This window comes from Pyrus communis, chromosome 16 (genome assembly GCF_041283825.1).
Source record: "Pyrus communis isolate YQ-2024b chromosome 16, ASM4128382v1, whole genome shotgun sequence".
Classification (NCBI taxonomy): domain Eukaryota; kingdom Viridiplantae; phylum Streptophyta; class Magnoliopsida; order Rosales; family Rosaceae; genus Pyrus; species Pyrus communis.
The window spans coordinates 1333377-1359932 of NC_142580.1; the positions used below are offsets into that span (position 1 = coordinate 1333377).

At 36.4% G+C, this 26556-nt stretch overlaps 3 protein-coding genes and 1 long non-coding RNA gene across 4 annotated transcripts; all 4 read right to left on the reverse strand.

The window, feature by feature from the left end:
* Positions 1-1060: 1060 nt before the first annotated feature.
* LOC137731690 (Protein kinase superfamily protein) lies at positions 1061-4745 on the reverse strand. Its single transcript, XM_068470873.2, has 6 exons — positions 4452-4745; positions 4145-4284; positions 3158-3368; positions 2087-2321; positions 1824-1974; positions 1061-1600 (listed from the first exon to the last, which is right to left on the reverse strand). Exons 1-6 carry the CDS (start codon positions 4513-4515, stop codon positions 1208-1210), a joined length of 1194 nt encoding a protein of 397 aa, XP_068326974.1. The 5' UTR covers positions 4516-4745; the 3' UTR covers positions 1061-1207.
* Positions 4746-7914: 3169 nt separating this feature from the next.
* Positions 7915-12158, reverse strand: LOC137731977 (myosin-binding protein 2). The gene is made up of 4 exons (XM_068471248.2): positions 10649-12158; positions 10245-10538; positions 8793-10158; positions 7915-8688 (listed from the first exon to the last, which is right to left on the reverse strand). The coding sequence occupies exons 1-3, from the start codon at positions 11850-11852 to the stop codon at positions 8804-8806; spliced, it is 2853 nt and encodes a 950-aa protein (XP_068327349.1). The 5' UTR covers positions 11853-12158; the 3' UTR covers positions 7915-8688; positions 8793-8803.
* Positions 12159-19975: 7817 nt separating this feature from the next.
* On the reverse strand, positions 19976-24443 carry LOC137730898 (putative clathrin assembly protein At2g01600). Its single transcript, XM_068469898.2, has 15 exons — positions 24083-24443; positions 23872-23941; positions 23672-23769; positions 22938-23076; positions 22620-22747; positions 22391-22483; positions 22190-22240; positions 21944-22009; positions 21804-21869; positions 21618-21698; positions 21450-21530; positions 21139-21312; positions 20928-21009; positions 20721-20842; positions 19976-20572 (listed from the first exon to the last, which is right to left on the reverse strand). Exons 1-15 carry the CDS (start codon positions 24170-24172, stop codon positions 20222-20224), a joined length of 1692 nt encoding a protein of 563 aa, XP_068325999.1. The 5' UTR covers positions 24173-24443; the 3' UTR covers positions 19976-20221.
* Positions 24444-26062: 1619 nt separating this feature from the next.
* LOC148689798 (uncharacterized) lies at positions 26063-26408 on the reverse strand. The gene is made up of 2 exons (XR_015957635.1): positions 26287-26408; positions 26063-26171 (listed from the first exon to the last, which is right to left on the reverse strand). It is a non-coding gene; the product is annotated as an uncharacterized LOC148689798 (long non-coding RNA).
* Between the last annotated feature and the right edge of the window lie 148 nt (positions 26409-26556).

A 26556-nucleotide genomic window follows, 5' to 3' on the forward strand; every position in this document is an offset into this window, starting at 1 on the left:
ATACAACATTGTATGTTGAGGAGTGCTAGAATAATATGCCTCGTTTAAGACTTATTGGCAAAATGATCCATAAGATCGACATAACTACTTACTTCAATCCTTCAGATTTGAAATCAATAGAAGTAGTCCATGAGTTTGTTCACTATTAATCATTTTGGTCATTGCGTGAATAATCTCGGTTAAGTAACCAAAATAATTTGACAAAAATAGGATTATTTTTGTCATTTAATTATTCTCTAACGAATATTTTTCACATAATGACCAAATTGACTGAAGATTGATAAACTGAAGAACATATCTATTGATTTTAAATTTCAAATACTAAAATGATAAATTAAGCTAATCTCAAAAATTATTTTAGCTAAAAAGCGCTCGTTTAATGACCGTGATTAGACTAATGTGCCTGCTAGAGTCGGTGCATGCTAGAGAAAAAATGAATGATAATTTTTAAATTTATTTCTTACGTATGCAATCCCTCTTACACCAATTTACAAAAATTGTGAATTAACGTCTTTTTTTTTTTTTTTACTTCAACACACGTAAAATTACGCCCTTTGACTTGTTGGGTCCCACCATCCTCTATTGCCGTGCTTGAGTAAAATTACGAATGGATATATTCTTCATTTCTCTGTTCAAAAATGCATATGCCTTATATACTGGAAAATGATCACCGTCCTTTTCTTAGGGATTTCATGATTTTACCCATTCATTGTATATCGCACGATCAGTTTTCGTTAGATACAATTTATATTTAATTTTAAATTTTGAAATAATTTCTGACGGCACGATAGTGAGATCACGGAATCCCTAAGATCTCAAGAAAAAGGATCCGGCGAGTTTGGTGTGGACACATGTCAAATGTCAAAGTGCCTCTCCGGTACACAGCTGACACGTCACCATTTCACTCGTTATTGCCAACTAGCATTGTTATAGGAGACGAAAATTTGAGCCCAGAAGCATAAGAGGAAACACATCCGTTCTAGCTAATGCGGTTAAAAGATGAATTGGATGGTAAGCCGGGCCCTTCTTTTGAATAGTTGTTCGTTTGAAAGAATTGGAGTTCAATCAAAATTGCGACGGTTTGTAGCATCACTTACCTAATTCATTTCCCTCTTTCAACTTTTTACGTGTTATTCGAAAAAATTTTACATTTCTATCATACAAAAAAGAGAGCAATCAAAACCTCTTATAAAGAATATATATACACCTACCTTTCCGCCGGACGTTTCCCACGGGTATCTCGTTCTGGGGCTGCTGAGGTTCCGGCTGCTGAACTGGTTCCGGTTGCAGAAAAGCTCGAATCTGAATAACGGGAATTTGATTCACCAGAAGTTCCGGCAGTGGATGAAATCCCTGCTGGCCGGTGAGATCTTCTATATCTTGATCCAGGTACTCCCGGTCTCATTGGCTCTTCCAATTGACTTGGTCTCTTGGATAGGATCACAACCACACGATGCATTGTGGGGCGGATTGTGGGATCACCTTGTATGCAGAGCAACCCCATCTGAATGCACATCGTTACTTGCTCGGGGACTGCTGATGATGCTAATGTCGGGTCCATAAACTCCATGCTTCTCTCCTTCTTGTAAAGCTTGTACGCCTGCAGCAACAGTGGACAACGTTTAGGTTTAGCAGTCCCAAAAATCAATCAATTTATCAACCATTCCTTTGGTGACATAAAATTTGACACAAAGGGTGGGCCTAAATCGTTGTGATTTATACGGAAGTATCTTCCTGATGTTTGCTACTCAAGAAATGTTCATAGCTCGCCACAGAATTTTCACACTTGGCTCATCAAATGATAGTTTAATCTACAATCTTACCCAATCAAGCAGATTCTGCGCATCGACATTTCCGTTGAACGATGAATTTCTTTGGCCACTAATCAGCTCCAAAACCACAACTCCGAAGCTAAACACGTCCGCCTTTGCTGATAAATGCCCATGCATAACATACTCAGGAGCCATATAACCACTGTTTCAAGCAAATTATAAAGGTCTATGTTAAAATCAAGTAAACAAGGGAGGTCCTGAGTAATTCGACCCCACACACTTAGAAATAAAATTCAGGGCACAAGACACCATACTTGGTACCAGCAACGCGGGTATTGACGTGCGTTTCGTCTTCAGGAAAGAGGCGGGCCATGCCAAAATCAGCAATCTTGGGGATCCATTTATCATCAAGTAGAATATTGCTGGCCTTGATGTCGCGATGTATAATACAATTATGCGAATCTTCATGAAGGTAAAGCAAGCCCCTTGCAATGCCACATATTATATCAAACCTCCGCTTCCAGTCAAGCTCCTTCCTTCCATTCGATTCTGTACAGAGACCGTAAAAATCACTGTCAGTGCGTTATTTAAAAGTCTGTTGACAATCATTTAACCAGATGAAATTAAAACGAGGACGATACGCATCACATAATATATCTATTTTTGCCAATTAGGTGTTAAAGTCATGGGGGTTAACCAAATGGTGTAGATTGTTCTCCATCTTGAGCTGGCAAGGTTGTGTCAACAACTCAGAAACTTCTGTTCGTTGCTTGGCTGAAAGAATGTCGATAAGGTCAAGGTCTTAAGATCCATCTCCTTCACAAGGTTCAAATCAAAACTTGAAAACTAGGCTTATGATGTCATAATTAACAGATGTCAAAGTACCTATCAAAATGTTACTGTAATTGCCTTCAGCTAATACAGAAAGAAATTGTGGTCAATAAGTATTTTTAAGAATCAACGAATATATTAGGATTCAAAGAGCGTTCAAACTAGGCCTTCTGATTTTCCTCGATATATCTCAAGTTTGACTAAATTTCGGATACAATTCTGACAAACATATCAGGAAATGTGATGGAGTTGGGGGTTCTAGTATGTATGATCTTCAGAACTAAAGTGAATTGATCCAAAATCAAGAAATCTGTACAACTTAAGTTTCTGCTAATTCACCTAACCGGCGTTTAAGATCAAAATATGGAGTAAGGAAAATGAGGAAAATCTTAGTAGATATGATACCGCAAAAGACTCGTATAGAATCAAATATCAAATTATTTGTGCTGATCTATAAACAAAACACTGAACATGGTTGCATTATCTATTGTGCTTGATGCAGTTGCCAAATAATAATCTGATTGTAAAGTGTAGAAGGATTAACGAGTGCTTACTGAAGAGAAGCTTGTCGAGGCTCTCATTTGAGACATACTCATAAACGAGTAGTTTCTCTACCCCGTGTGCACAATAGCCCAACAAATTCACAACATTACGGTGCTGCACACGAGCTAGCAACTTGGCCTCATTCAAGAACTCTCTCTTTCCTTGATTTGAACTATGTGACAACTTCTTCACTGCAATTTCTCTCCCATCCTCCAACCTCCCCTGAGAAAGAAGCACCACACAAGTTTTAAGACACATTAACTGCCCCATTTACTTTGTCTCTTGGGAATTTAAGGATCTATTCAACAAGGCAAAAACTCGGTGGTATGTCTGGTCGCAAGATACATATGTAATCAGGGAGAAAAATGTGCTTAAAGTTTATAGTTTAGCAAGATACCTAGTTTAGAACATTACATAACACTACATTGGCAATGAAGTCATTTGCGACTTCACCTTTGGTGTAACTTCCTAATGAAACGACACGTTCAATATACGTGAGAATCAGGATAACATTCTTCCGTTATATTGTCAATGTAATCCTTCAATTTCAGTAGAAATGCACTAAATCCTTAACACCCAAGAAAGCGGCGGATTAGAAGAAAGTAGCAGGTGGTGGTGGTGCATACAAGGGCATGATTAAGTCGATAACTAATCTAAGTTTGTGTTTCTTATTAACTAATAACCATCATCATTATCTAATTAAGCTAAGGAACAATCTTCTACACACTGCTTGCAACAATTCTGACATTTTACAAAACAATTTGTTTCACTAAATGCCAACAAAAATATAAACAAAACAAAAAGATAATAATTTACTTCACTAAATAATTAGTATCATTAACTATGAAATTATAAAATAATATAATATAACTAGATAGACGAATTTGAGAAACAAGTTCAGCAGAAAGAAAAAAAATGTGAGCTTGAAAAAACTTTCTTTCCCAAAATTTTCTCAGCAACCAAACAGATTAGTCAAACGAAAACATTAGCAGATCTACCTTATAAACGGGTCCGAAACCGCCTTGTCCGAGCTTATGAGTGGGGTGGAAATTCCTTGTGGCAGCAACCAAAGTTTCGAAAGGAAAAACCTTCTGTTCCTGCTGAGCAATCTTCTCCAAGTCCTCTTCGTTCCGTCCGTCTGATCAAATAAAAACAGAGCAAAAAACACACAAAAACATAAATCATCTGATACAAGCACAAAACGAATGAATTTCACGAAATTGCAAACTGGGTTTTTGAAATGAACGAAATTGAAAACTGGGTTTCTGAAATTCACGAAATTGCGAACTGGGTATCGATTTTCACCTCTGCTGGAGCCGAACCCACAAGTTTTCACAAGATTGTTGAAGAAATTCTTGGACTTGGTCATGGTTTTCTGAGACTTTTAGAACAGCCCAAGCCCCATAAATGAACACAGAAGAAGAAGAAGAGCAGGTGGGGCTTGTGGAATTTCACTTTCTGCGAATTAGAAATCACGAACCGTGGGATTTGGAGGTGTTGGAGAAAATGATTAATTGCGTGGATTTTTATGAATCCCGTGGGAATGAAACAGAGAGAGTTTGAGGAGAACGGAACGTGTTGACTTAGATGACCCCATGTGTTGACTTGTTGTAGATTAGATAATATTATTTTGTTATTTTGTTATTTTTTATTTTTTATTTTTTATTTTTTAAGGAAAGAGAAGAAGTCAAGAACGCATGTTTACAAGAATTAAACGAGGGAACGATTCCTTCATCCATGTGACGGAAGCAGTGAACTGGGAAGTGACCAATTTTTGCCTCAAGGGTAAGGGCAATAAAATATTAAATTTAGAAAATAAAAGATCAAAAATTTTATTGTTAATTTCACAATAGTTGATCTAACAATATAAAAAAATAAAAAAATAAAAAATAAAAAAAATTTGGGAGTCCCATCATGTGTTAGGACTCCACGAACTCAAAATGAACATGGCCCTCGCCCCATTTGAGAGTCCCGACGTAGTCCTCAATCGTGAGGCAATTTTTGGGGTCTATGGGCGGTCCCTCTACTATAGGGATTGAAATTACAGCCCATTCAAAACCACCGAGTCCTTAGACTTAAGGATGTGAGGTGGTGAGAACAGGTACATGTACAAATATAGAAGATGCTTTAAATAACTACATAATTGACAATTAAAAAGTAACTGTATAATTTCGACCTTTGAAATGTCCGATTACATTTTTTATAGGGCACTTTTTCATAAAATCACATATATTTTGATGTTAACTCTTAACCTAACAACCTAGCTGAAATTTTCATTGGTCTGAAAACAAAGTAGGTCGGTCCCAAATGGCATTTTCCTCTCCTTGAAAATTCCTTATTTTGTTATAAGTTTCTCTACATATTTGGTTATTGCCGCCTTCCCTTTTACTTCTTTCAATTTCAGTTGCGTTTTATTTCGAGTTTGTTGTTGTTCACCTCTAACTCAAAGTAATCGTTATCTTGAATTAGAAATGAGAAAATTGAATTAACCTTGCTTTTGCCTGTGTCAAATTAGTATTTTAAACATTTCAAAGTTCCATGTTTGGTATGTGTTAGTGGTGCTTAAGAGATAATGGAGTTGATCGTACTTGAGAGTAAATTTGAAGTTAGGTTTATATGATTGTGAGTTTTGACTATAAATCCTTAATATAATAAATCTTTGTGAGTTTTGACTAGAAATCCTTAATAAATCAAATCAACTTTCCTAGAAACATCCATGTACACGTACTTAAAATTGCACACGGTTCAACTATGATATCATGTATAAAATACTTTGAATCATACTAGGAATCCCTCGATTGCAAAAAATGGCTTAACAGAATGCGCTTGGTTTCATGATTCACCATAATTTCTCACGAATTTATCGATAGAATATATTTAGTTCCGCAAGCATGTATTATTTTTTCTCTGTTCAGATTGAAAATTTCAATAAGGTTTTAATAAGGCCACATTGCATACTTATCTTCTTGTACGATTTCAGCCAACTTAAGAAAAATGGTACTGCTATCCACACAAACATTTTTACCCCTCTCAATTTTCGATTGTCGAATTGATCAATCGAAGAATATCAATGACAAAAATTAATAAGGACGTGTATGAGGTAAATATTAGTGTATAAATAACACGACTCAAGAAAAATGAGTTGCTCTTACACACGTATCAAATTTTTATTTACAAATTGTAAGTAAGCAAGGAAAATGAATTCTTACACATATTAATGCCTTTTTTTGGTTTTTGGGTTTATGTTCATGGTCCCGAGACCAAGACCAAGTAATGGGCTGGAGTGTGGACAGGATCGTGTGTGAATTTGACATTGTAATTCATAAAGTCCGTGGATTATGACGTCTCATGTGGTGATATTTTTTTTTTTTTTTTTTTTTGGGTGATCAATCGGTAAATTTATTAGATTAAATGTTAGATTAGGAAGTTGATATGATTTGAACTTATGCCGTAGTGAAATGACAATACTCTTCTCCATCGCTATGATAAAAGGTCACTTGCCAAGTGGTGGTAATGCTTACAATCATATTTATTACCGTTGTATGAGTTTAAATTTTGAGATTTGTATTTATTCACTAAACATATTACGATATTTAAACTTATCTAATGCTGATAAATAAGATGGTGAGTATCACCATCATTTGAACGTGGTGAATACAGATATTCCCATATTAATTACTTTCACAGTACAAGATTAAACTCGTTTAATACTAAATTAATCGTTGAGTATCGGTAGCTATGGATGTGATGATATGCCATTGTTGGGTGGCTGAGATATCCCCTTTCTCCTGAAACAGATGGATGATGCTTTTCGGTCATTGGATGTGAAATCATGATTACAACATGCCCTGACCTAATAAGCACCGCCGAAAGTCAAGACTGAAAACCACATGTCCGTACAATTACTGCAAACTCAAACAAGCATCTTCCACACCAGAAAAAGTGAGCACAATTTTATAATGAAAAGAAAGGCTATGCAAATATCCAAATTTTATAAGAATTGTCACTGTCCTGTAGTGATATTCTAAGGTAATCCCTCGTTATCATACGTTTTAACTTTTTTATATGTTATTACATGATTGATTGAGATATTATCACAATGACACATTGGTGGCATGAAAGGTTGTTTTTATTTTTTATTTTTGGTAAACTGAGGGGAGTAGCTGAACACCGTAAAAGCATTAAACCATCTGAAAAGTACAAACTAGACGGTTCTTATCAACCTTAAAATATCATCCAACAAAAGATCACCAATCAAACAAGAGGTTCTTCAAGAAAACGAAATCCCAGATCAAAAGTTGTAACTCCGATGAAACTGACATGGAAGTCAGTTTTTTGTAATGCAGAACATGTTCATTTGGATCTATATGCTCTCTTCTTCTAGCCAGCCCTAACAGATTTGACAAAAACTCGGCAGTAGAGCAGCAGACTACACACAATGTTATTCCTCACTGAGTCTGAATGCAGCTTAATTGGGAAACAAATCACATATATTTAGTTTATGATTAAGTTAATCACCCCTTAATATTGCCTCTGTCCAAAAACAGTATTAGCTGTGATTAGACGTCCGACTTTTGTCTTTAGCAATTATCTTGTTGCATTGGTTTCTACATGCCAACCAACCAGTTTTATACTCAAAGAAACATCCATGTGATATTGAAAACGATGTTTCTTCACCTTTTCAAATTACAAACGATATTTTATCCTAAACTAATTTAAACAGCAGGGAAGGAACGAATTAAGTGCCAATAAAAAAGCACATCCGGTCTAGCTAGTATAAACAAACACTCACTTTTATATACTTACAGATGGATACATGTAGTATACAAGTAGCAACTCAACTTTGACCCTCAAATAACAATAAACAAATCCCATATGATCAAATGATGCAAACTAAAGATGGTGACAGAAAGAAAAAGGGGGATTAGAAATCGCCCCCCTACATTTTCCTTCACTTTCTTTTCCTTTCCTCCAAACAAAACTTAAGAAAAAGAGTGTCCTAGTTCTGACTGTCTAATAAACTAATGACGCTATGTACCTGGCACTGGAATATCTTTGTTGGATCTCGATCGCCAGCTTTGCAAGCCAGGCCTTTTCTCCTCACAACATACATTTTGACAGGGTGGCTTCCCCACCTCACTATCCTACTCTACACACTCCAGAAAAACTTGGTAGGGACGCCTGATGATGTCATTTGTAGGGCACTTCTCACGTAAGAACAAGACTCCTGTATGTCTCGCCCCATGTGAGGGCTGCTCTAATAAGCATTCCTAACCGTAGTTTCTCTCCTACATGCATACGCTTCTCATCCCCCTTTTTCCTTCAAAGGTGTTTGATATAAACGCAGCCCACAAAAATTTGGACTTTCACCAAAAAACAGAAGAAAAAAAGTGGTAAACTAGAATTTGTAGTCCACCATGATGACCAGGAAGAGCCTCCCTCTCCATCCAGGGAATCCCCCCACTTGACATTGTTCAAACTGCATAATTGTGTTTAATGTTCCGCTTATATTCGCAGCTGTTTTACCTGAATGCAGCAAAATCTGCAGTAACAAAAGCCCGCAAAATTAACCAAAAAAAAAAAAAAGCGCTATTCCAATGCAGTTGAAAGTATCACAGTTTGGAGTTGAAAGGCTTATGATTTTACCTATGAACTCTTTATAGATCGCTGTCCCCTGTGGTCCTCAGACGGAGTTCTACACTTCGCAGGTCGCGAAGATGTTCCAAAATTTCTTGGAGGAGAAGTAATCCCTTATCTCCTTTCCTCAAGGAGGAAATGCAGTGCTTTAGGAACTCCCTATCTGCTTCAAGTGCTTGTAGTCTCTCGTACACATGATCAACCTCCTCTTCAATAGCAAGTTTCTTGCTCTCAGAGTCTTGCGACGTAAAAGAATCATACCCTTCTGTGTTTCCATTCAATTCCCCGTCTTCTGTTTTTGTTTCGATGGCATCAAATAACGGAAGAAGCCTCTTTGCCTTGAAGCCCTTGACAATTTTTCTATCTTGATGCTGGTGATTTCCATTCATTTCTTTGGAATGGTCATTTGCAATGCCATTGCCATTTATTTCACTACTAACATCCGAACTTTCATGGTAACCATTTCCATTCTCCAAAAATAAATGCTCACTTGGTTTTATATCCCCGTCATATACTTCTTCCTCTTCGTCGTTCAAGGTCAAAAGCTTCTCTTCCAATTCATTGAGCTGGTCTAGAATGGACAACTTCTCTTCCTCAAAGCTAGCCAAAGATTCCTCTAGATATAGCACTGCATCCACCGGGGTGTTTTGGTTGCTACTTTCCTCATGGCCATATAAGCAATCTTCTCCCTTCGATTCGTTATTCAAAACATTAGAGAGTCCATCGCTATCCTCACCATTGCTACAAGCACCGGATGAAGTCCTACTTTTCGTGCTTCCATCTTTCATTCTCCTCAAAATCATCATTTTCTCTTTGACCTCATAATCCTGCAGTTTCTTTCGACATATTTCCAGCTCCTTTTCGAGCTCTTGCTTTTCCTTTTCCCGCTTCACCATAAGCTCATTCAAGAGCTGCATCGCTTCCTGGTCGTACTCAGACTGCTCTTCCATCATTCTCTGGTACTGCAAAGCTTCCATCTGCATTGCTGCTTTTTCTTCTTGTAGCCTATTTATCATCGCCATTGTCTGGCTGGCTGCCACCGCAGAAGCGCTCCTCTCTTCCTCAAGTTCTGCATATAATTCGTTCAAAGCCTTCCGTTCAACTCTCAGCGCTGTCTTCAATTTCTCAACTGTCACGACTCCATCACCGCCTTCAGTGTCACTCATGACACTTCCATCCAATGAGTCTTCTGTTACCAGTTCTCGTCTCTCGAATAGTAGCATTCCCTTATGAAACTGATGGAGACTGTCTATTGAAGTAGGTGTGTCAAGAACATGATCTACCTCAAGTGAGAAATGATCATCTTTTTCTTTCTCACTCGTTTCAACCGACAAGGTTTTGAATTCAAGTAATTCTTCCTCTGCTTGCTCAGAACCTAACAATGTAACAAATTAAAGTACTTTCAGACATAGTTAAGATTGCGAAACTGCGAACGTGGTTAGGACAGAAATTGAGGCTCACCATGATGATCACAATCATGTAGATTGGCAGAACTTGTAGAAGGGTCTTCCTGCTCACACGCATACGAATACAAAAGTTCTTGAGCTGATTGAACTTCATCATTCTCTTCCTGATCAGGAATCTCTGTTCCTATTGAGACCTCTGCATCAATCTCATCGTTGTGCGAAAGATCCGAATGCAGAAGTCCTTGAGCTGATTGAACTTCGTCAGTCAGTTCCTGATCAGGAATCTCTGTCCCAATTGAGACCTCTGCATCAATCTCGTCGTCGCCCGAAAGGACATCGTCCTCAAATTCTGCACACATTGAATGACAACACAGAGAATTTGAATTTCTCATCCAAAGAAAAGAAAACAAAACAAACACTGTCTATAAGTTATAAGTGAGTCAAATTAAACATGTGTACCCTGATGAACATCTGAAACAATTTCACCATTTGCTATAGCTCCAACTTGTTCATTTTCCTCCTTTGCGCCCTCAGTTTCGTCCGAACCCTTCGAATCAAGACCCGAAACCCAACTTTCCTCCTCCTTACTCTCATCGAACGAAAGCAATGCCTCAGACTTTTCTGGACCGCGCCAACTCTCCACAACCGGTTTCGCTTCTTGTCTCTCGAAGCCAATGTCGAAATCCAGTATAACATCTTCCCAACCACTACTATTTCCTTGGTCTTCTTCCACCTTATTATACTTCTGGTTACTCTGGTTTCCAATGGTGGTTGGAGAATCAATCAAATCAACCAGAACCAACCCACTATCGTCCTGATCAATGTAGAACTCCAAATCCTGAGGTCGAATTTTTGGAGATACAATATCTTTCGTGGGCCCTTGTTCTTCTTCTATGACTCTCTCCACTTCTTCATCTCCATTGGCTGCAATCTCCTCCTTGCAGCCATAGTCACATACAGAACAAGCAGCAGAATGATCCTCTGCTTCAAAACCCCTATTTTCTCCCTTCTTTTCTTCAACTCCCTCTTTGTTTCCGATCTCGAAATCCGATCCGCTTCGATCCGACCGATCACCTTCTTCCGTATGATGATCATCCCCTGTTTCCAAACTCAAATTCTGTTTCTGGGCATAATCCAAAACCTCCCAAGAGGGTTTAATCACAATACAAGAAGGGTAAAACTTGTTCAAGCTCAATCCGCAGCAAGAACAGTTCAACTTCTCGTCTCCATTTTCATTGACTTTTTCGTCGCCGTCTCGAATCATCCCAATTTGCTTCATCCATGGAAAAAAAGCAAACTTCTTTGACCATTCTTCGCAATCCGGCTTCGACGAGCAGTCCTCGCACATATCTTGCAATTCTGCTAGTTTCTGGTGATTTGAGCAATAACCCAGTTGGGATATTTCGTTGGCATGAGATTCGCAGACAAGATCTCTGTAAGAATTGTTGGTGTTTCTGGGGTGGAAGATATGATCGAGCCTGGAACACCAGAGGCAGGGTCTTTTGAGGCCAAAGTAATCGGAAAACTTTAGGATCAGATAAGAAAATAGGGAATTCAGAAGGAGGAGGATGATCAGAATCCATTCGAGGAGTGCATAGATTAGAACGAGAGTGATCTTGTTGGTGTTTCTGTGCAGCATGGTTGCGAATTTGTTGGCAGCCATTGATGGTGCTTTGTTTTTGGTATATACAGAGAGAAAGAGAGATAGAGAGTTGCAGAATATCAGAGAGAAATGAGGAGGGAGAGGGAAAGATTCAGAGAGAAATAGAAGTAAGGAATGGCGGTTTGAAATGGAATTTGGACACAGGAGAAGACTCGGAGCTGAGAAAGAAGGAAATATGTGATTGAGTTAAAGAAAATTACAGAATGTTTTTCAATATCGTCTGTGATATTTTTTTATTTTTTGGAAAGAATTAAAGTAACCATTGATGGACAAAAAAGAATGATCGATGTCACTAGGTTTCTACTTAGTATAAAATATACTAAGTATTCTTTACCTATCATTTTCTTTGCAGACACAAGTTAGGTTAGTTAGTTACGATAAAACAGGCTAGCCACTCAACATTAAGTTCAAATTATCATTTAGCGAGAATCGAACTTATCTTTCACTTATAAGTAAATAGAAATATCATCAGGTCATAGTGAAATTAGATGTGGCAAATCAACTCATTAAGTTGTTAATGAGTATCATTTAAGATTCATTTAATTTGATAACACCTTATACTATCCTCACCACTATCAATTTTATTTTTATATTATAATGATATCAAATTAAACGTATCCTTAAAAAATATCAATTAATAACTCAAATAAGTAACTTATAATCTCATGAAACTATAGTAGGGAATACGGGATAAAATTGCGTATGAATACAACGTTGCAGTCTGGGCGGCCTTGACAGCTCCCACACCATTTTTCACAATTTGGGCAACAAAATGGGGGTGGCCCATCAAGCACACCATTGAGTAGGTGGACCACTCTCAAAGTAAAGTGTGGGTCACATTATATGGATCCAGATGCTCCAATTCATAATGCAACTCTCATCCCTCACGAAAGCTTTTCCTTGTAAAACTCTTATTCATTTTTGACTATTTAGTACTACATATTAATAGTATTCTTCTTTAATTGTAAATGAAATGTTTTAGGTTCAATTTTCGTTAAAGGTGAATTCGAACCACATTATTGCTAGTCTATTGTGAGTCTAGGCCCAACCTCCTCTCTTTTAATGTAAATAATATCGTTTGTTCAACAAAAAAAACCTCTTCTTCATTTTTATGTATGCATTTTTTAATTATTTCTTTTACTGACCTCGCCTTTGATTTATTTGATTCAAGTACTAAAATTATATTAAAAAAGGAGCATAGAGAGAAAAAATGAGTGTAAAATCACTTTCATGTAATATTTTTAATTAACTACTTGCCTTAGAAGCTGTCACTGCTTTTCAATTTTGCCCCCACCCTTTTCATTTTTTCCTAAGCTAGCTGATATTCTTATTTGAGGTTGTTATTTTCAATACTCTGCTCTAGATGTTTCTTTTGAAGATTTGTTTAGGGTTTTAGAGGTAGGTTCAACATTCGATTTTTGGGGGTCCTAGTATTAAAGCACAGGTTTTTTTTAGATAGAAACAGAGCATGAAGCACGCAATAGTTTTAGTTTATTCACCGAAGCATTTCATCGAACACTTGGTGAGCTTGTTGTCGTCAGTCAAACCATGTTGTGCACATGTCAATAAATATTGACAAATGTCGAATCAATCTAATGAATGATATCAAGAGAATTTGTCAAGTGCTATCATACAACCTGTCGAGGTATACCTAACAAACATTACATCAAAACCTTGGTATAGGCACAAAAAATATCCGAACCAAACATTTGAAGGGTCTTCGTTAGAACACCTTGGTCCCAATATACATCTGCCTCTGTGTATAAAAGGAACCAGGCTTGTGACTGTAAACCCTTTCATATTGCTTTTGCTTGTCAAGTTTATATCATGACTTGTTATTTCTTAATGTACGGTTAGCACTAGTAGGATTTAGCCCACTCTTTCTATGAAACCCAGCTTTCAAGCTAGATTAGGGTTTCTTATTCTTTCTTTCTGAGTAGCCTTTATACATTTCCAATGACTATGTAAGAGTAGAATAGAGTATATGCAACTGAGATGGTAGAATCTGATTCTTTGGGTTTCATATATTAGGGTTTGTGACATGTTGGAAGCCTACCATTTTTTTTTTCCAGCTGAGTTTGCAGCTGAGTGATGGGGGTTGTTTTTGGGATTGCAACTTGTTTGGAGACTACGGGTAGATAATTTACTGGTAGAATCTGATTTTTTTTCTCTCACAGTGTCGTCGGTGTTATAAGCTGTTGTTGCCCTTTGGGTTCTATTATTTTTGCTTGTCGAGAGTTTGCTTTCTAGATCTTTAGTAATACGAGTTATCGCATGTCTATAGAGAAAAGAATTTTTGTGGTTGGTTGGTTTAGCTAACTACAATCTTGCTCTAGACCTAGGAAATCATTATTTTGATAATCCTCCTCCTTATTCTAACAATTTTGTTCATGACGATTGGCTTGCGATGTCCAGGCCTAGACTTATTTTTGCTTAGTTTGTTTAGGCTATAACTATAAGCCCCATTTAACTATAAAAAAAAAAAAGGAAAAAAAAAAAAAGAAAAAAGAATTAAAATTAAGGTAAAGCTAATTTTGGTTTCTTGGTAGAAATACTGTCACAATAGTCAAGCTTTGTTTCAAAAGTTGATTACAAGTGTCACTTTTCCTTTATTACAATCTTTAAACTTTAAATTTTTTGACCAAAAAGACAATTGAATCTAATTAATCCCGCAACTAGTAAACTACAACGTATACATTGTTAGCAGAAAAAAAAATATAGAAAATTTGATGTACACCAAAAAAAACATTGTCGTACTTAAAGACAAAACCCAACTCTCAAACATTAGTTGAAATTCGTACGCAGGTAACTTAAATTGCTTGTTTTCCATGATCATTAGCTATTAATTAAGAATCTAAGATGTCTATGAGTAAGGTAATACAATTGACTACGTCTGCAATCATGCATGTGTTCTTCATTTTCTTTTTGTTTCAATAGGTAAAACTCCATTGATCTCTGCATGGGAATATTACATATTTTATTTTTTTGTTTTTATGAGTAAATTCCATTGATTTTTTTAATAAATGCATATTTAAACTGACACATATAGGGGATTTAAATTTGAATTTTTTTTTGAACAAGATTTAAATTTGAAATTAAGAGAGATGCATAGAAATCGAGCATTTAATTAATTTGTATCCCTCCTTTGCCTAAGGGGCAAATCCCACCTAATCATAAAGTCAATGGACGTTGATTAACAACAAAATTGAATGAGGTTTATTTCAAGGATAATAGTAGGAAGATTAAATTTTTAAACCACAATTAGATAATATGTCACTAATAAGAAATAAACATATTAATTAATATTTAAGTAATAATTTAATTATCAATTGATTTATAAAATTTAGTTTAAAAAATAAGCTCGGTCAGAATTTACTAGGGTATATATGAAATCATCAACAAACACATATAAAAGGAAAATGCGCCTTTAAGTACAATACATAAATAAGCTCAAGATTTACTTCATTCTTAATTTCTCAAACAAAAAAAAAGATGTTAAATTCAAATTCCAAAACTACATTCAGCTAGAACATTGTTTTGAAAGTAAACGAAATACTAGTATGTAACACACACACACACACACACACACACACACACATATATATATATATATATATATATATATTTATTTATTACATATGTGTGTATGTGTGCACGCCTAATAGCTAAATTTGAAATCGAACATTTCCAATTTGACAACTTAGCATCGATCCACATCGCTGTATATATATTGAAATATGGATTATGAGGGGACCCGTGGGCATCATGTACATAATTTGCGTGACTATAAAGATGGAAGGGGATCCGGTCCAGATCTCTCCCATCAAAAGCCCATGATCAAATGATCCGAACCGTTGAAATTTGATCAAACATCTATAAACAAGGGTCCTTCTAAAAGTTATAATAATTGTATTAATTGGACCAAATTTCAACGGTCCGGATCACTTGATATGGAGCCTTTGATGGGAGAGATCCGGACCGGATCCCCTTCCTATAAAGATATCATTAATTATACATAAATTAAATAAAGTATTTAGCTTAATTTTTTTTAATTAATCATATATAGAAGGGACCCTAAATATCCATATGCCAATGGTAGACTCCACAAAATTTGTATATAAAAACTGCTGCTTTGTTTCTGCGTTTTTATTGTGGAATGATCAACAACTAAAATCTGTAAGTGGTGATGATGGAGATGGACCCTTAGCTGCTAGATCTAAACTCGAAAGTGATCAACTTTGCATTTAGTGAAAGAAAAAAATTATCATCAAATATGGACTGTAGACAAAGATGTATATCATCATATTGCCTCAAACTACGAGAGATTTTTAGAGTATTTGGAACATGACTAGTACGCCATATGTTATTATATAATTAGAAGGACATTTACCGTTCAATGTTACAAACTCCATATATACCTCATCATATTCTGAACACACAAAAAAATCTCTAAAAAAACTATATTGTCCTACAGTACGAAGGGGTATGTGTGGAGCCAAAAATAATCAAGAGGCGACACGTGGATTTTTAGGTGAAGAGGACAAAATTACCATCGAGACACACCGGGTTTCTTGCACGCAAGCAGTGGAGAATCATCCATCAACCGAGTCAAGAGTGCCCAAAATAGGTAACAAGTTCAAATTTATCTCATCCATCTTTACTCCATATCCTCTACAAGGAAATCATTCCATAACCTTCAAAACCTTCCTTATAAATTAAATTAATTAGGCTTAATTCCTAATTAATCCATTAATCACCCAATTAATCACCCATTAATTGCTAAATAACTCATACATTAAACCACAAAATGCACACAAAAAGCATCCCAAAGGCCGGCCACCTTTTCTCCAAAGGGGACCGGCCATACCCTATAAATACTACCCATTTTTTCTCTAAAAACAGAGGTCTTCACTCTTGCTAAAATTCTCCAAAACTCTCAAACACTTTTCTCTCTAAATTCTAACTTTGGCATCGGATGTTCTTCGGCCAAAGCCCCTTCACCCCCCCCCCCCCCCCAATTTATCGTGGGCGCGTGAAGCTCTTGGCCTTGACCTAAGGTGTTATTTGTTTTGCAAGTGCAATTTTGTTCAAGATTAAGGAGGAAGAAATTTGCATCCACAGTATGCATGCATATACTTTTATTTACAACACGGGTGGTAAAATATCATGCATGTCTAATTAGTAATTATATGTTTACAATTTCTTCTAGCAAATTAAAAAGGAAAATAAAGATTTTCCAAATCATAGTTAAGTTCCCTTGTAATTACTGTACGTGCATGTTTGTCAGTCCTAGGGTTTCAGATCATAGTTAGGTATCGATCCCTAACTTCAGGGATCGAAACATTATTGCCAAAATTCCAGACATCTTTGATATTCTTTTGGTTCTTTCGACAACCAATTTAAGGTTAATTCGTAAGATAAAAGGGAGCAGTTTTAGGATTTTTGCTTATAAAGCTAAGGATCCTATGATTAACACAACTTAAAGATAGTAAATCATTTACGTAAAACAACTGTACAAAAAGAGTAATGTTTGGTAGACTAATTGTTTACACCAAATTTGAGAATCATGTAATGTGTCACTAATAATAAATAAGCGCGTTGATAAATACTTAAATAATAATTCAATCATCAGCGATCACGCCATATAATTTACGAAATTTGATCTAAATAATTAATCCCCTTGCATGACCCATACACAAATTACGGGATACCACTTCCTAGTCCTAATACTAAAAGGAATTCAAGAGAGAAAGGGAAAGAGAATCGCCACGAATTTGTAGTATTTTTGTGTGTGTTAGGGTTTGCGATGGTAATGATGGTGATTTGAGAGTGTTTGAAAATGTGGGACAGACTCAGCATGTATATGTAAATGCTGCATGGCCCCTTCTTCTTCTTTTGCTTTTGTTGCCTGCCTGCCTGCTATGCCGATCTGTGCTCTTTCACCCTCTCCCTTCCCTTCCCTTCCCTCCTCCTTTAACTTTCTGCTCCTTCCATTTATTTGGCTTTTAATAAAATTCCTCACAAGCTCCCACGCTCAACCCACGACCAAATAATAATAATAACAACAATAACAATAATATTAATCTGAAAACCCTTTTAGTTATAGGCTCCTATCTGCCACTACTTAATTTACAACAACAATATTTAGTAAAACACATATATGTACTTCTACGATACGCATATTATACGTTTAAAGTATTTGACTAGTGAGTAAAGTAATATGATGCTATGATGCTATCTGTTATCTCCTTCAAAATGTGATGAAAAAGATTATCGTTACCAAATTTATCGAATCGAAAGTCGTTTGGGAGTTTAAACGTTATCGTGAACTATGAGAAATGTGAATGCACTGCGTCATGTTTCAAATTTCATCCGCAGTGCAGCACTACTTATTCGTGGACGGTGAGAGCCTGCCCGCCCAAAAAATTAGATATCTTTGACTATGTGAACCCAAAAGCAAAGATGAAGCCGTTTTGGTAATATATTTACATTTCTTTCACGCATGCATATTACATGATATATAACGCTAGACAAATAAAAAAAGAGTAACATTATTAATTTTCAGAATCATCGACTGGCCAAAAAAGGAAGATCAAAATACCGGGGCGCCTAACAAAATTAAGTAGAAATCAATTTGAGTACGAGATTTAAACTCATCTAATAATGATAATTGAAAGGTGAGCATCACCATTACTTGAAGGTGGTGAGCAAAAATATTCAATAATTCTACAATTTAACAAGCTTACCAGCAGCATGTGCTCTACTCTTATATCCTTTTTTCTTTATCTCTTATAAATAAGTAAATTGTAGCAATGATCCCTTAACTTTAACTCAATTGGGGCAATGGTTTCTTAACTAAAATTTCATTACCATTGGTCCATCAACTCATCAAAACATGCAGTTATGGTCATTCAACTAAAAATTCATTATCATTGGTCCCTCAACTAAAAATTCATTATCATTAGTCCCTCAACTTTAATCCAACTAAAGAAAATGGTCCCTCAACTTTAACCAAATTGGAGCAATGGTTCCTCAACTTTAACCTAATTGTAGCAATGGTCCTTCCAACATAACTCATTTTGACAAAATTCTGATGAAGTTGACGAAAATGACAATAGCTACACGTTTTGATGAGTTGAGGGACCCCAATTGTAGTAATGGTCCTTCCAACATAACTTATTTTGACAAAATTCTGATGAAGTTGACGAAATGGATAATAGCTACACATTTTGATGAGTTGAGGGACCAATAGTATTGGATTTTTAGTTGATGGACCATTGCTCCAATTTGATTAAAGTCGAGGGATCATTGATACAATTTACTCTTTATAAATCTAATGGTAGTCACTACATGATTTACAAATTCCGAGCAGGAGACAGACAATATTCAGTAAGGCAATCTGACTAGAGAATACTTAGTAGCAGCTTGACCAACGACTCTTGTAAAAAGAAGAAATTTTATTCAAACCAATATATTGTCCCAATGACTCTCTACCGAAAACGTGATGACGGTGTCACTGGCTACAAGAGAAGGTTCCTCATAATAAAGGACGAGAGTTCATGCATTGTGAGTCGTATCTACTTACAACCGTAAGACTACCCTGCTCCAGTGTCCTTCCAAGCAGGCACCATCCATATCCCATGGGCCGTGGCTGCTCTTTCTCGTTTCCACGTTTTTAAAGCTCTGTTCTTATTTTCGCCCCTTTACCCAACATTTTTCTCGTTTCGTGCTAAAGAAAAGAGAAACCCCACAAAGGATAACTTTAGTAAAACTCAATTGACATAAACTCAACATTTACCATGAAAAGAACTTTGTTGTTGTCATGCAATTTAGGTTTAGGTCCAGTCTTTTATGAGCAAGTTCTTTATTATCGATTGCTAATTACAGATATATCTCGTGTGCCTCGTGATATTCTTTTTTCTTTCCTTTTCTTTCGGGCTAATGCCTTGTTGTCAACCAAAAGAGAAATAAAGGCCTTTTTTCCCATAAAGCATGAATTTCTAGAAATTAAGAAATCAAACAACACAGCATACTCGAGTACTAAGATTAAAAGAATTAAACCGAATAACGATATCGTTTGTCAAAAAGATCAAAAGAATCACCACATGAGAGAACACCAAAAATACATAACTTCTTTCTTTTGATTAAACAAAATTACAAGAATTTCTAAAATGTATCAACTAATTATTACATACTTCACTATTCACTCGCCTGACTTTTACCCCACTTCTTATGTTCATGCTGTCAAACACCATCCATCTCACAAACCAAATCCAAACCCCGTATGTGCTACACTCGCCAAATACACCAAAACCAACGTCGCTGCGCTGCGTGGATTACACTATTTCAGATGATCAAAGCATGTGTCCTCACAGAAGGCCAGTGCTTCCAAATGGATTGCTAGTTTGCGAGTGAGGAGCAGGGTTTGCAGGAAATGTCCCAAACCCAGTAGTATCACCGAAGGGATTTGTTGCGCCCATCATCACATTCGGCTGTGGCTGCTGGTAGGTTGGTTGGAAATGACCAAAGGGGTTGGACTGCTGTTGAGACATTGCCGCCATTTGAACTCCGGGAGGGGGAGCAACATGGTTTGAAAAAGCAAATGGGTCTTGGACCTCAAACGGATTTGGAGCTGGAGATCCATAAACAGGTTGCTGAGATGCCCTATATGCTCCTTCATCGTACAAGCTGTTCAGAGTGAGTGAGTCTAACCCACCAGCCTGACATGAACCAGAAACATGTATCAATCAAATTGCAAGCCACTATCAGAATGGCAAAAATTCTACAAGGTGAGGTATAACCAAAGCCCGGTGAGGAATAGTAAATGATAAAAAACTATAAATTTTAAAAAGCATAGTATGGGCCTACCAATTGTCTCTCATTCGGTGCTGAAATGTCGGTACTTGGAGTGGTGACCAAGGCAAGTTCCCATCCAGTAGGATCAAAACCATTTGTTTGGGCTGCACTAGAATTGAATGTTGGAGCTGCATCTGCAAATAAAAGCGGGAGAGATTAAGAGTCATGGAAGTCATAAAATGCCAACTTATATAAATAAATAAATAAAAAAACACATACCAGCTTCAGATGTAATTATAGCTAGAGCTAAAGCATTTCTGTCCTCAATCGCAGATACATCAGCTGCACTATAATCCAATCCCTGAACCCACAAAAGAAGATTGGTTGGGGTGAAAAAAATAAATGGAAATGATCGACACAATGAGAATTTGTAGAATAAAAAAAATAAAAACAGAGTGTAACTTTAACGAAGTCAGAACTGATAATCTACCAGTAAATCTCCAGTGGTCATGCTACTTTGAGGAGGTGGAGGTGGAGGTGGTGGCGACAGAGGAGCTTCTGTCTCAACATTAGACACAGGCACAATGTCTAAAGCTGGTGGCTCGGATTCATCACCAGACAATTTTGTATCTTCCGAAGGTTCTTCTGGTCTATATGTCAAAAGCTGTTCATAATGAGCAAATATAAATTATCTACACATGTATTTCCAAAATAAAATTCCATTGGCAAAGAACTGAACTGATAAAACTCAAAACACTAAAAAATTTCCATAACAAAAAAAGAAAAAGAATAAATACCAACCAATGTCTCATTTGGAACAGTCACAGCCCGTGGTGCCTCTCTTATATACTCTTCCATTGTTACGAGGAAGGATTGCGGAGGCTGAAAAGGTTAAAATACAGTACTTAGCTTTAGCTGAGAAAACTGCAAGAAAGGAACTTAAACAAATACATTGGAAACTTATAAGACCTCTCTCAAGAACGGATACTGGAAGTTCCTAGCAAGTTCCAATCCTTTGCAAACGTCATAAAAATCAGAGAGACCTGCAGCCTGCAGTAAATACGAAGATATCTTTAACAGAGCAGCAAACATTAACTATTTGACCTTAGATCATCCGTAACTGATGCTGCAGTAACCAATGTTGCAGATGTTTACCTGCTGACCAGCTCGTTTATAAACATCAAGGGCTGTGACAGCTTCATGTCTTGGCATCTCAAAAAACTGCAACAAACTCAAATTTGAGAAACAAATAGCCATTGGTAACATAGTATTTGCTTATTATATATTATATTCACCTTATCAACAAGATTTATGATCCCATCATTGATGGAACAATAAATTTTAAAGCTCTCTTTCAATACCTGAAAATACAAACTCAAAAAAGTCAGATTTGAAATCAAAGATAGCCTTTGTCCATTGTTAAACTGGCTTTAATAGTTTTAAGGATTAAAGCTTGCTTTCAGCACTTGAGACTCCGTTTATAATTTAAATACATTGTCATGTCTGAGAGAACAAAACAAAAATGGAGATGCAGGACATACCAGGGCCAGAGCATACTGTATAACATAATTGCTGGAAGCTGCTCCTTCTGGCTGCAAAGTCAGAAAGCAAAATCAATCATTTAGCACAAATGTATAAAAATGGTTGTGCAATAAATTTACAGAGATATATAATGTATCACGAAATGAATATTCAAACACGTTTGAGGGAAACAGATGAACCACAAGTTCCAAATATGTTACCCGGCAACCAATAAGACGATACAGAAGCTGCTGTAAGGCAGGCAACTGCTCCAACAGCTCTTCACTATCCAGTTCTCGGGTTCTACTATATCCCTGTTAGTAGTTAAACACAGGAAAGAAAAGATTGTGAACCCTCATAGAATAATAACTTATTTTGTATGTAAAAAGAAAGCATCTTATCACCAAATCCTAACTAGTAAATTAGTAATGAACCATTAGGATTTGATACCTTCTCCTGCCCCTGGGCAGGCCTTGGAAGACGTTCAGCTTCAATGTCATACCTCAGAACCTTAAAGCATTCAAGTCGTTCCTCCAAAAACAATGCATAAGTACGCACCCATGCAGAGCAATCCCAAGCTGCAGAAGAGGAAAAGGAAAACAAAAGGAAACATTAGTTATCCTCAAGTTACAGATGTGTTTGTGTTTCTTCAATTTTGACTTCAAAATCAACGTCATAATTTCAATTACTTCAATTAATAGCTAATAATGAAAATTGACAAGCCAAAGACGAGAAAGAATTCAAGAGATTAAGGCATTTGCAATTCACCAATGGGGCTGGAATCGTCTTTGAAATTAGAAAGCTGGAGAATTCGTCCTCTCTGAGAGAAACTTAGAAGTTCTTCTCTGAAAGTAGGATCACCCTCCCTCAAGGTCCTATGGATAACTATCAATGTCTTCAAAGCTACCTGCCAATAAAAAACACAAATATATTACAAACCAAGTTCAACAGGAATCAAAACATATGTATACATATACATAAGCATATTAATCCATAAGACAATGATGACACATATACAGCCAAAAAGAAAACTATCATATAAGTGTTACATCGTCCCTTGTAAATTGGGACAACATTGAACCAGACCAGTAGAAGACCAATTATTTCACTTCAAAGTAGTTAAAAATACATAAACTTTGTTTGAGCATAAAAATAATCCTTTGCACAAAAAGATCAAAAAGCGGCATCTAGTGGAACAAATGGGAAAATGAAGAACCGGTAAAAGTGTAGGAGCCTAATGTCGCTATTTAACTGTACTGTCATTGAGTAACACAACAATACTATGTAATGATTAACATAGGCACATCTACGCGGTTTATTAAAGCAACCAAGTATATTTCCAAGCAAACTCGAATGATATAGTATGGCATGGTAAACAACAATATTAAGCAAACCCCGCTTTAAATTCAAAGGGAAATAAATACATTTTAAGTCCAATACAAAATCGAAATTGAAATGCATGGCATCGCAAATTTGCAATTGAAAGGGGAAGCACGGCATACCGTCCAATTATGGGTCTTGCTTAATCTTCTCGAAAGAGCATGAATGCAATAAGCAACATCCGCCCGTGGCCGAATTGACGATGTGGCAATCAGAATCTCTGCATCCAACAAAACACCCCCAAATGTAAAAATCACATCTTTGGATCAAAATCCAACCACCCATTTGATAAAACAACGGATCTGAAAATTTAGAAACTGACTTCTGAGGTGTCTCTCTTTGGGCGGGCACTCGACGTGGTTGGTGGCTTTCACTATCGCAACATCCAAATCCTATTTTTAGAGAACAAACCCAAATCAAAAAATCAAAATCCAATCCCTTCGGATAACAAAAATCTTATCTTTTTTTTTTTTTTTTTGGGTTCTAATTAATTAAATCAACGGAGATAAAAGAAAAGGGAAAGGAATTGGTACCGCGTAATCGCTGTTGACGTGGGCAAGGCCCACTTTGGTGGAGTCTTTGAGAGCGCCGTAGGCTTTCCTCCACGTCTGAAGCGTCCCCATTTCTCTCCGCTTCTTCTTCTACTGTACCACCCCAATTCCTCCACCGCTCAGATCGCTCTCTCTCTCTCTCACCACCACTTTCTCTCTCTAGAATAAGACACAGTGACCTGGCTTGCAGACCTTGTTTCTCTCTCTTCTCTCTCTCTCTGGCTCCGATGGGTTGGAGGAAGAGAGAGGAAAGCGAAGGACTTTGTAGAAATTATGCGAAGAGAAAAGGAAAAGAAGAATACAAGAGCGACAGGCTGCAAAGCAGAAACACTGGAACGGTGTCGTAGTGGATTCGATTTTCCATTTTTATTCTTTCCTTTTTCATTTTTTTTTTTTTTTTTTTTGTTCTGAGGAGACTAGTGGCTTTTAATTTAATTATTATTTTTTGCTCGAAATTTAATTATTATTTTTTGGTTGAAATTTATTTATGAAAGGGGATGGAGGAGGCGACGGGAGGGAGAAACTTTTTAGCTTTTTAATGTGTAAAAAACCCAATTTAGTATGTTATTTTATAATATTTTATGTATCAAATTGTGTTTCTAACGCATTGAAAAATCGATCGAGAAGAGGGCAGTTGGGTTTTGGAAGCCCCTGCTTTTGGAGTGCGTCATATCACACATAAAATATAGGATAATATGATATTAGTGTCCCACATTCACCACCATTACAAGCAAGGGACGTATACTTCTTTGAATGATTTAATATAAGGAACTTTAACGAAAAGTTTATGTACTGTTTATTTTAACGAAAAATCATCTTTTTACACTAAAAAGTCAATATTGGTATTATTCATTTTACCCTTTATTTTGTATTTATTGTTAAAACTCAAAGTTTTCAAGCCATTTTCATTAGTTTTCCTTTTAATATATTGTATTTATACTCTTTATTGACAAAAAAAAAAAAAAAAAACTTCAACGAAAAACTTCCGGTACTGTTCATTTTAACGAAAAATCATATTTTTACACTAAAAAATCAATTCTGGTACTATTCATTTTACTATTTATTTTGTCGTTATCGTTAAAACTCAAAGTTTTCAAACCATTTTAATTAGTTTTCCTAAAAAAAATTGTTCTACCATTTTTTATTTTTATATAGTATGCTTTTGTATCTTCGATTTGTGATGATAGTTATGAACTAGGCTGATAGTTCAATTTGTTGTTCTTGTTGTCTTTGGTTACTTCGGCTGAATACAGATTATGTTAGATTTGATACCGTAAGTTTTTCAATCGTTTTTACTTTAACAGTAAAGTTTTAATAAAAAATATAATAGCAAAAATTTAACGATTAAAACTCTCAACTATAAAAGATTAAAATCCTTTTGATTATGCATAATTTAACAAGAAGGATGAGTTGTGGACTGATTTTGCATGTGAGCCAACTCACTAATTAAGAAATTTGTTGAAAATGTATATATTCATATACTGCACGTGCATCTTGTTTCCCTGTCACGTGCCAGATTGGTTTGACAGATTTTTGGCTTGGGCTTTTTTTTTCCAAAGATTCTGCATCCAGAAGTTTAGAACCGTTGAACAGAAAATTGTCCAGTGAACAAAAAATTTGACCAAGAAAGTCCGCCCACCAACAAATTGATTTTTATATCAATCAACCAATCCTTGGAGGATCCAAGGTCAGAGATGAAGAATTGTTAATAAATGTATTAGGTATACGTGTGTCGTCCGCTCTTACACTAAGTCCGAATCTTTCCTTTACATTGAAACTATTTAGAATATTGCATTGATGCATAACCGAGCTTGAGTCTTGAAAATAGTCTCTTTGCAAAACAAGAGTAAGACTATGTATAATAGATGTTTCCCTCAACCCTCGCAAAACGGAAAACCTTGTTGACTTGGGACCGATGTTTTTAAGTACGGAGCAGACCTCCTACCAATCTACAAAGAGCAATTGTAATGGAAGTAGAATTTTACGTGACAAGTTTACATCATGAGGTCATCAAGAAGTGGAGAGTTTAGCTTGATGGCCCCAGAGGCCACTAACTTGATAACACTTTTGCCTGCAGCAGCAAACACACAAAGACCAAGCACATGTAAATTCATCAATGATTTACATGCAGGAAGCAGCAAATCGTGCACAAATCAACAAGCGATCCACATTGTATCAAACAGGACCTGAAATTTATCAATGGCGGGCGGGATTCATGAATTCAGGACGACCGATAGCGAAAGATGAAGAGGCGGTTTGAGGTGGTTATGAAGAGATAATGTGGTACCGAAGCTCTACTGGTTCTAAACTTGTAAGCGGAAACACCTTTCAGTTTTATCGGTCGCCGACTCTCACGGAGCATTTTCTACACCGGCCCTTCAAACTTGCTAGGGAAGTTCATCATAGACATGTCGGGACAGAAATAAACAGGGGGTAGTACAGAAGGAGAAAAATGA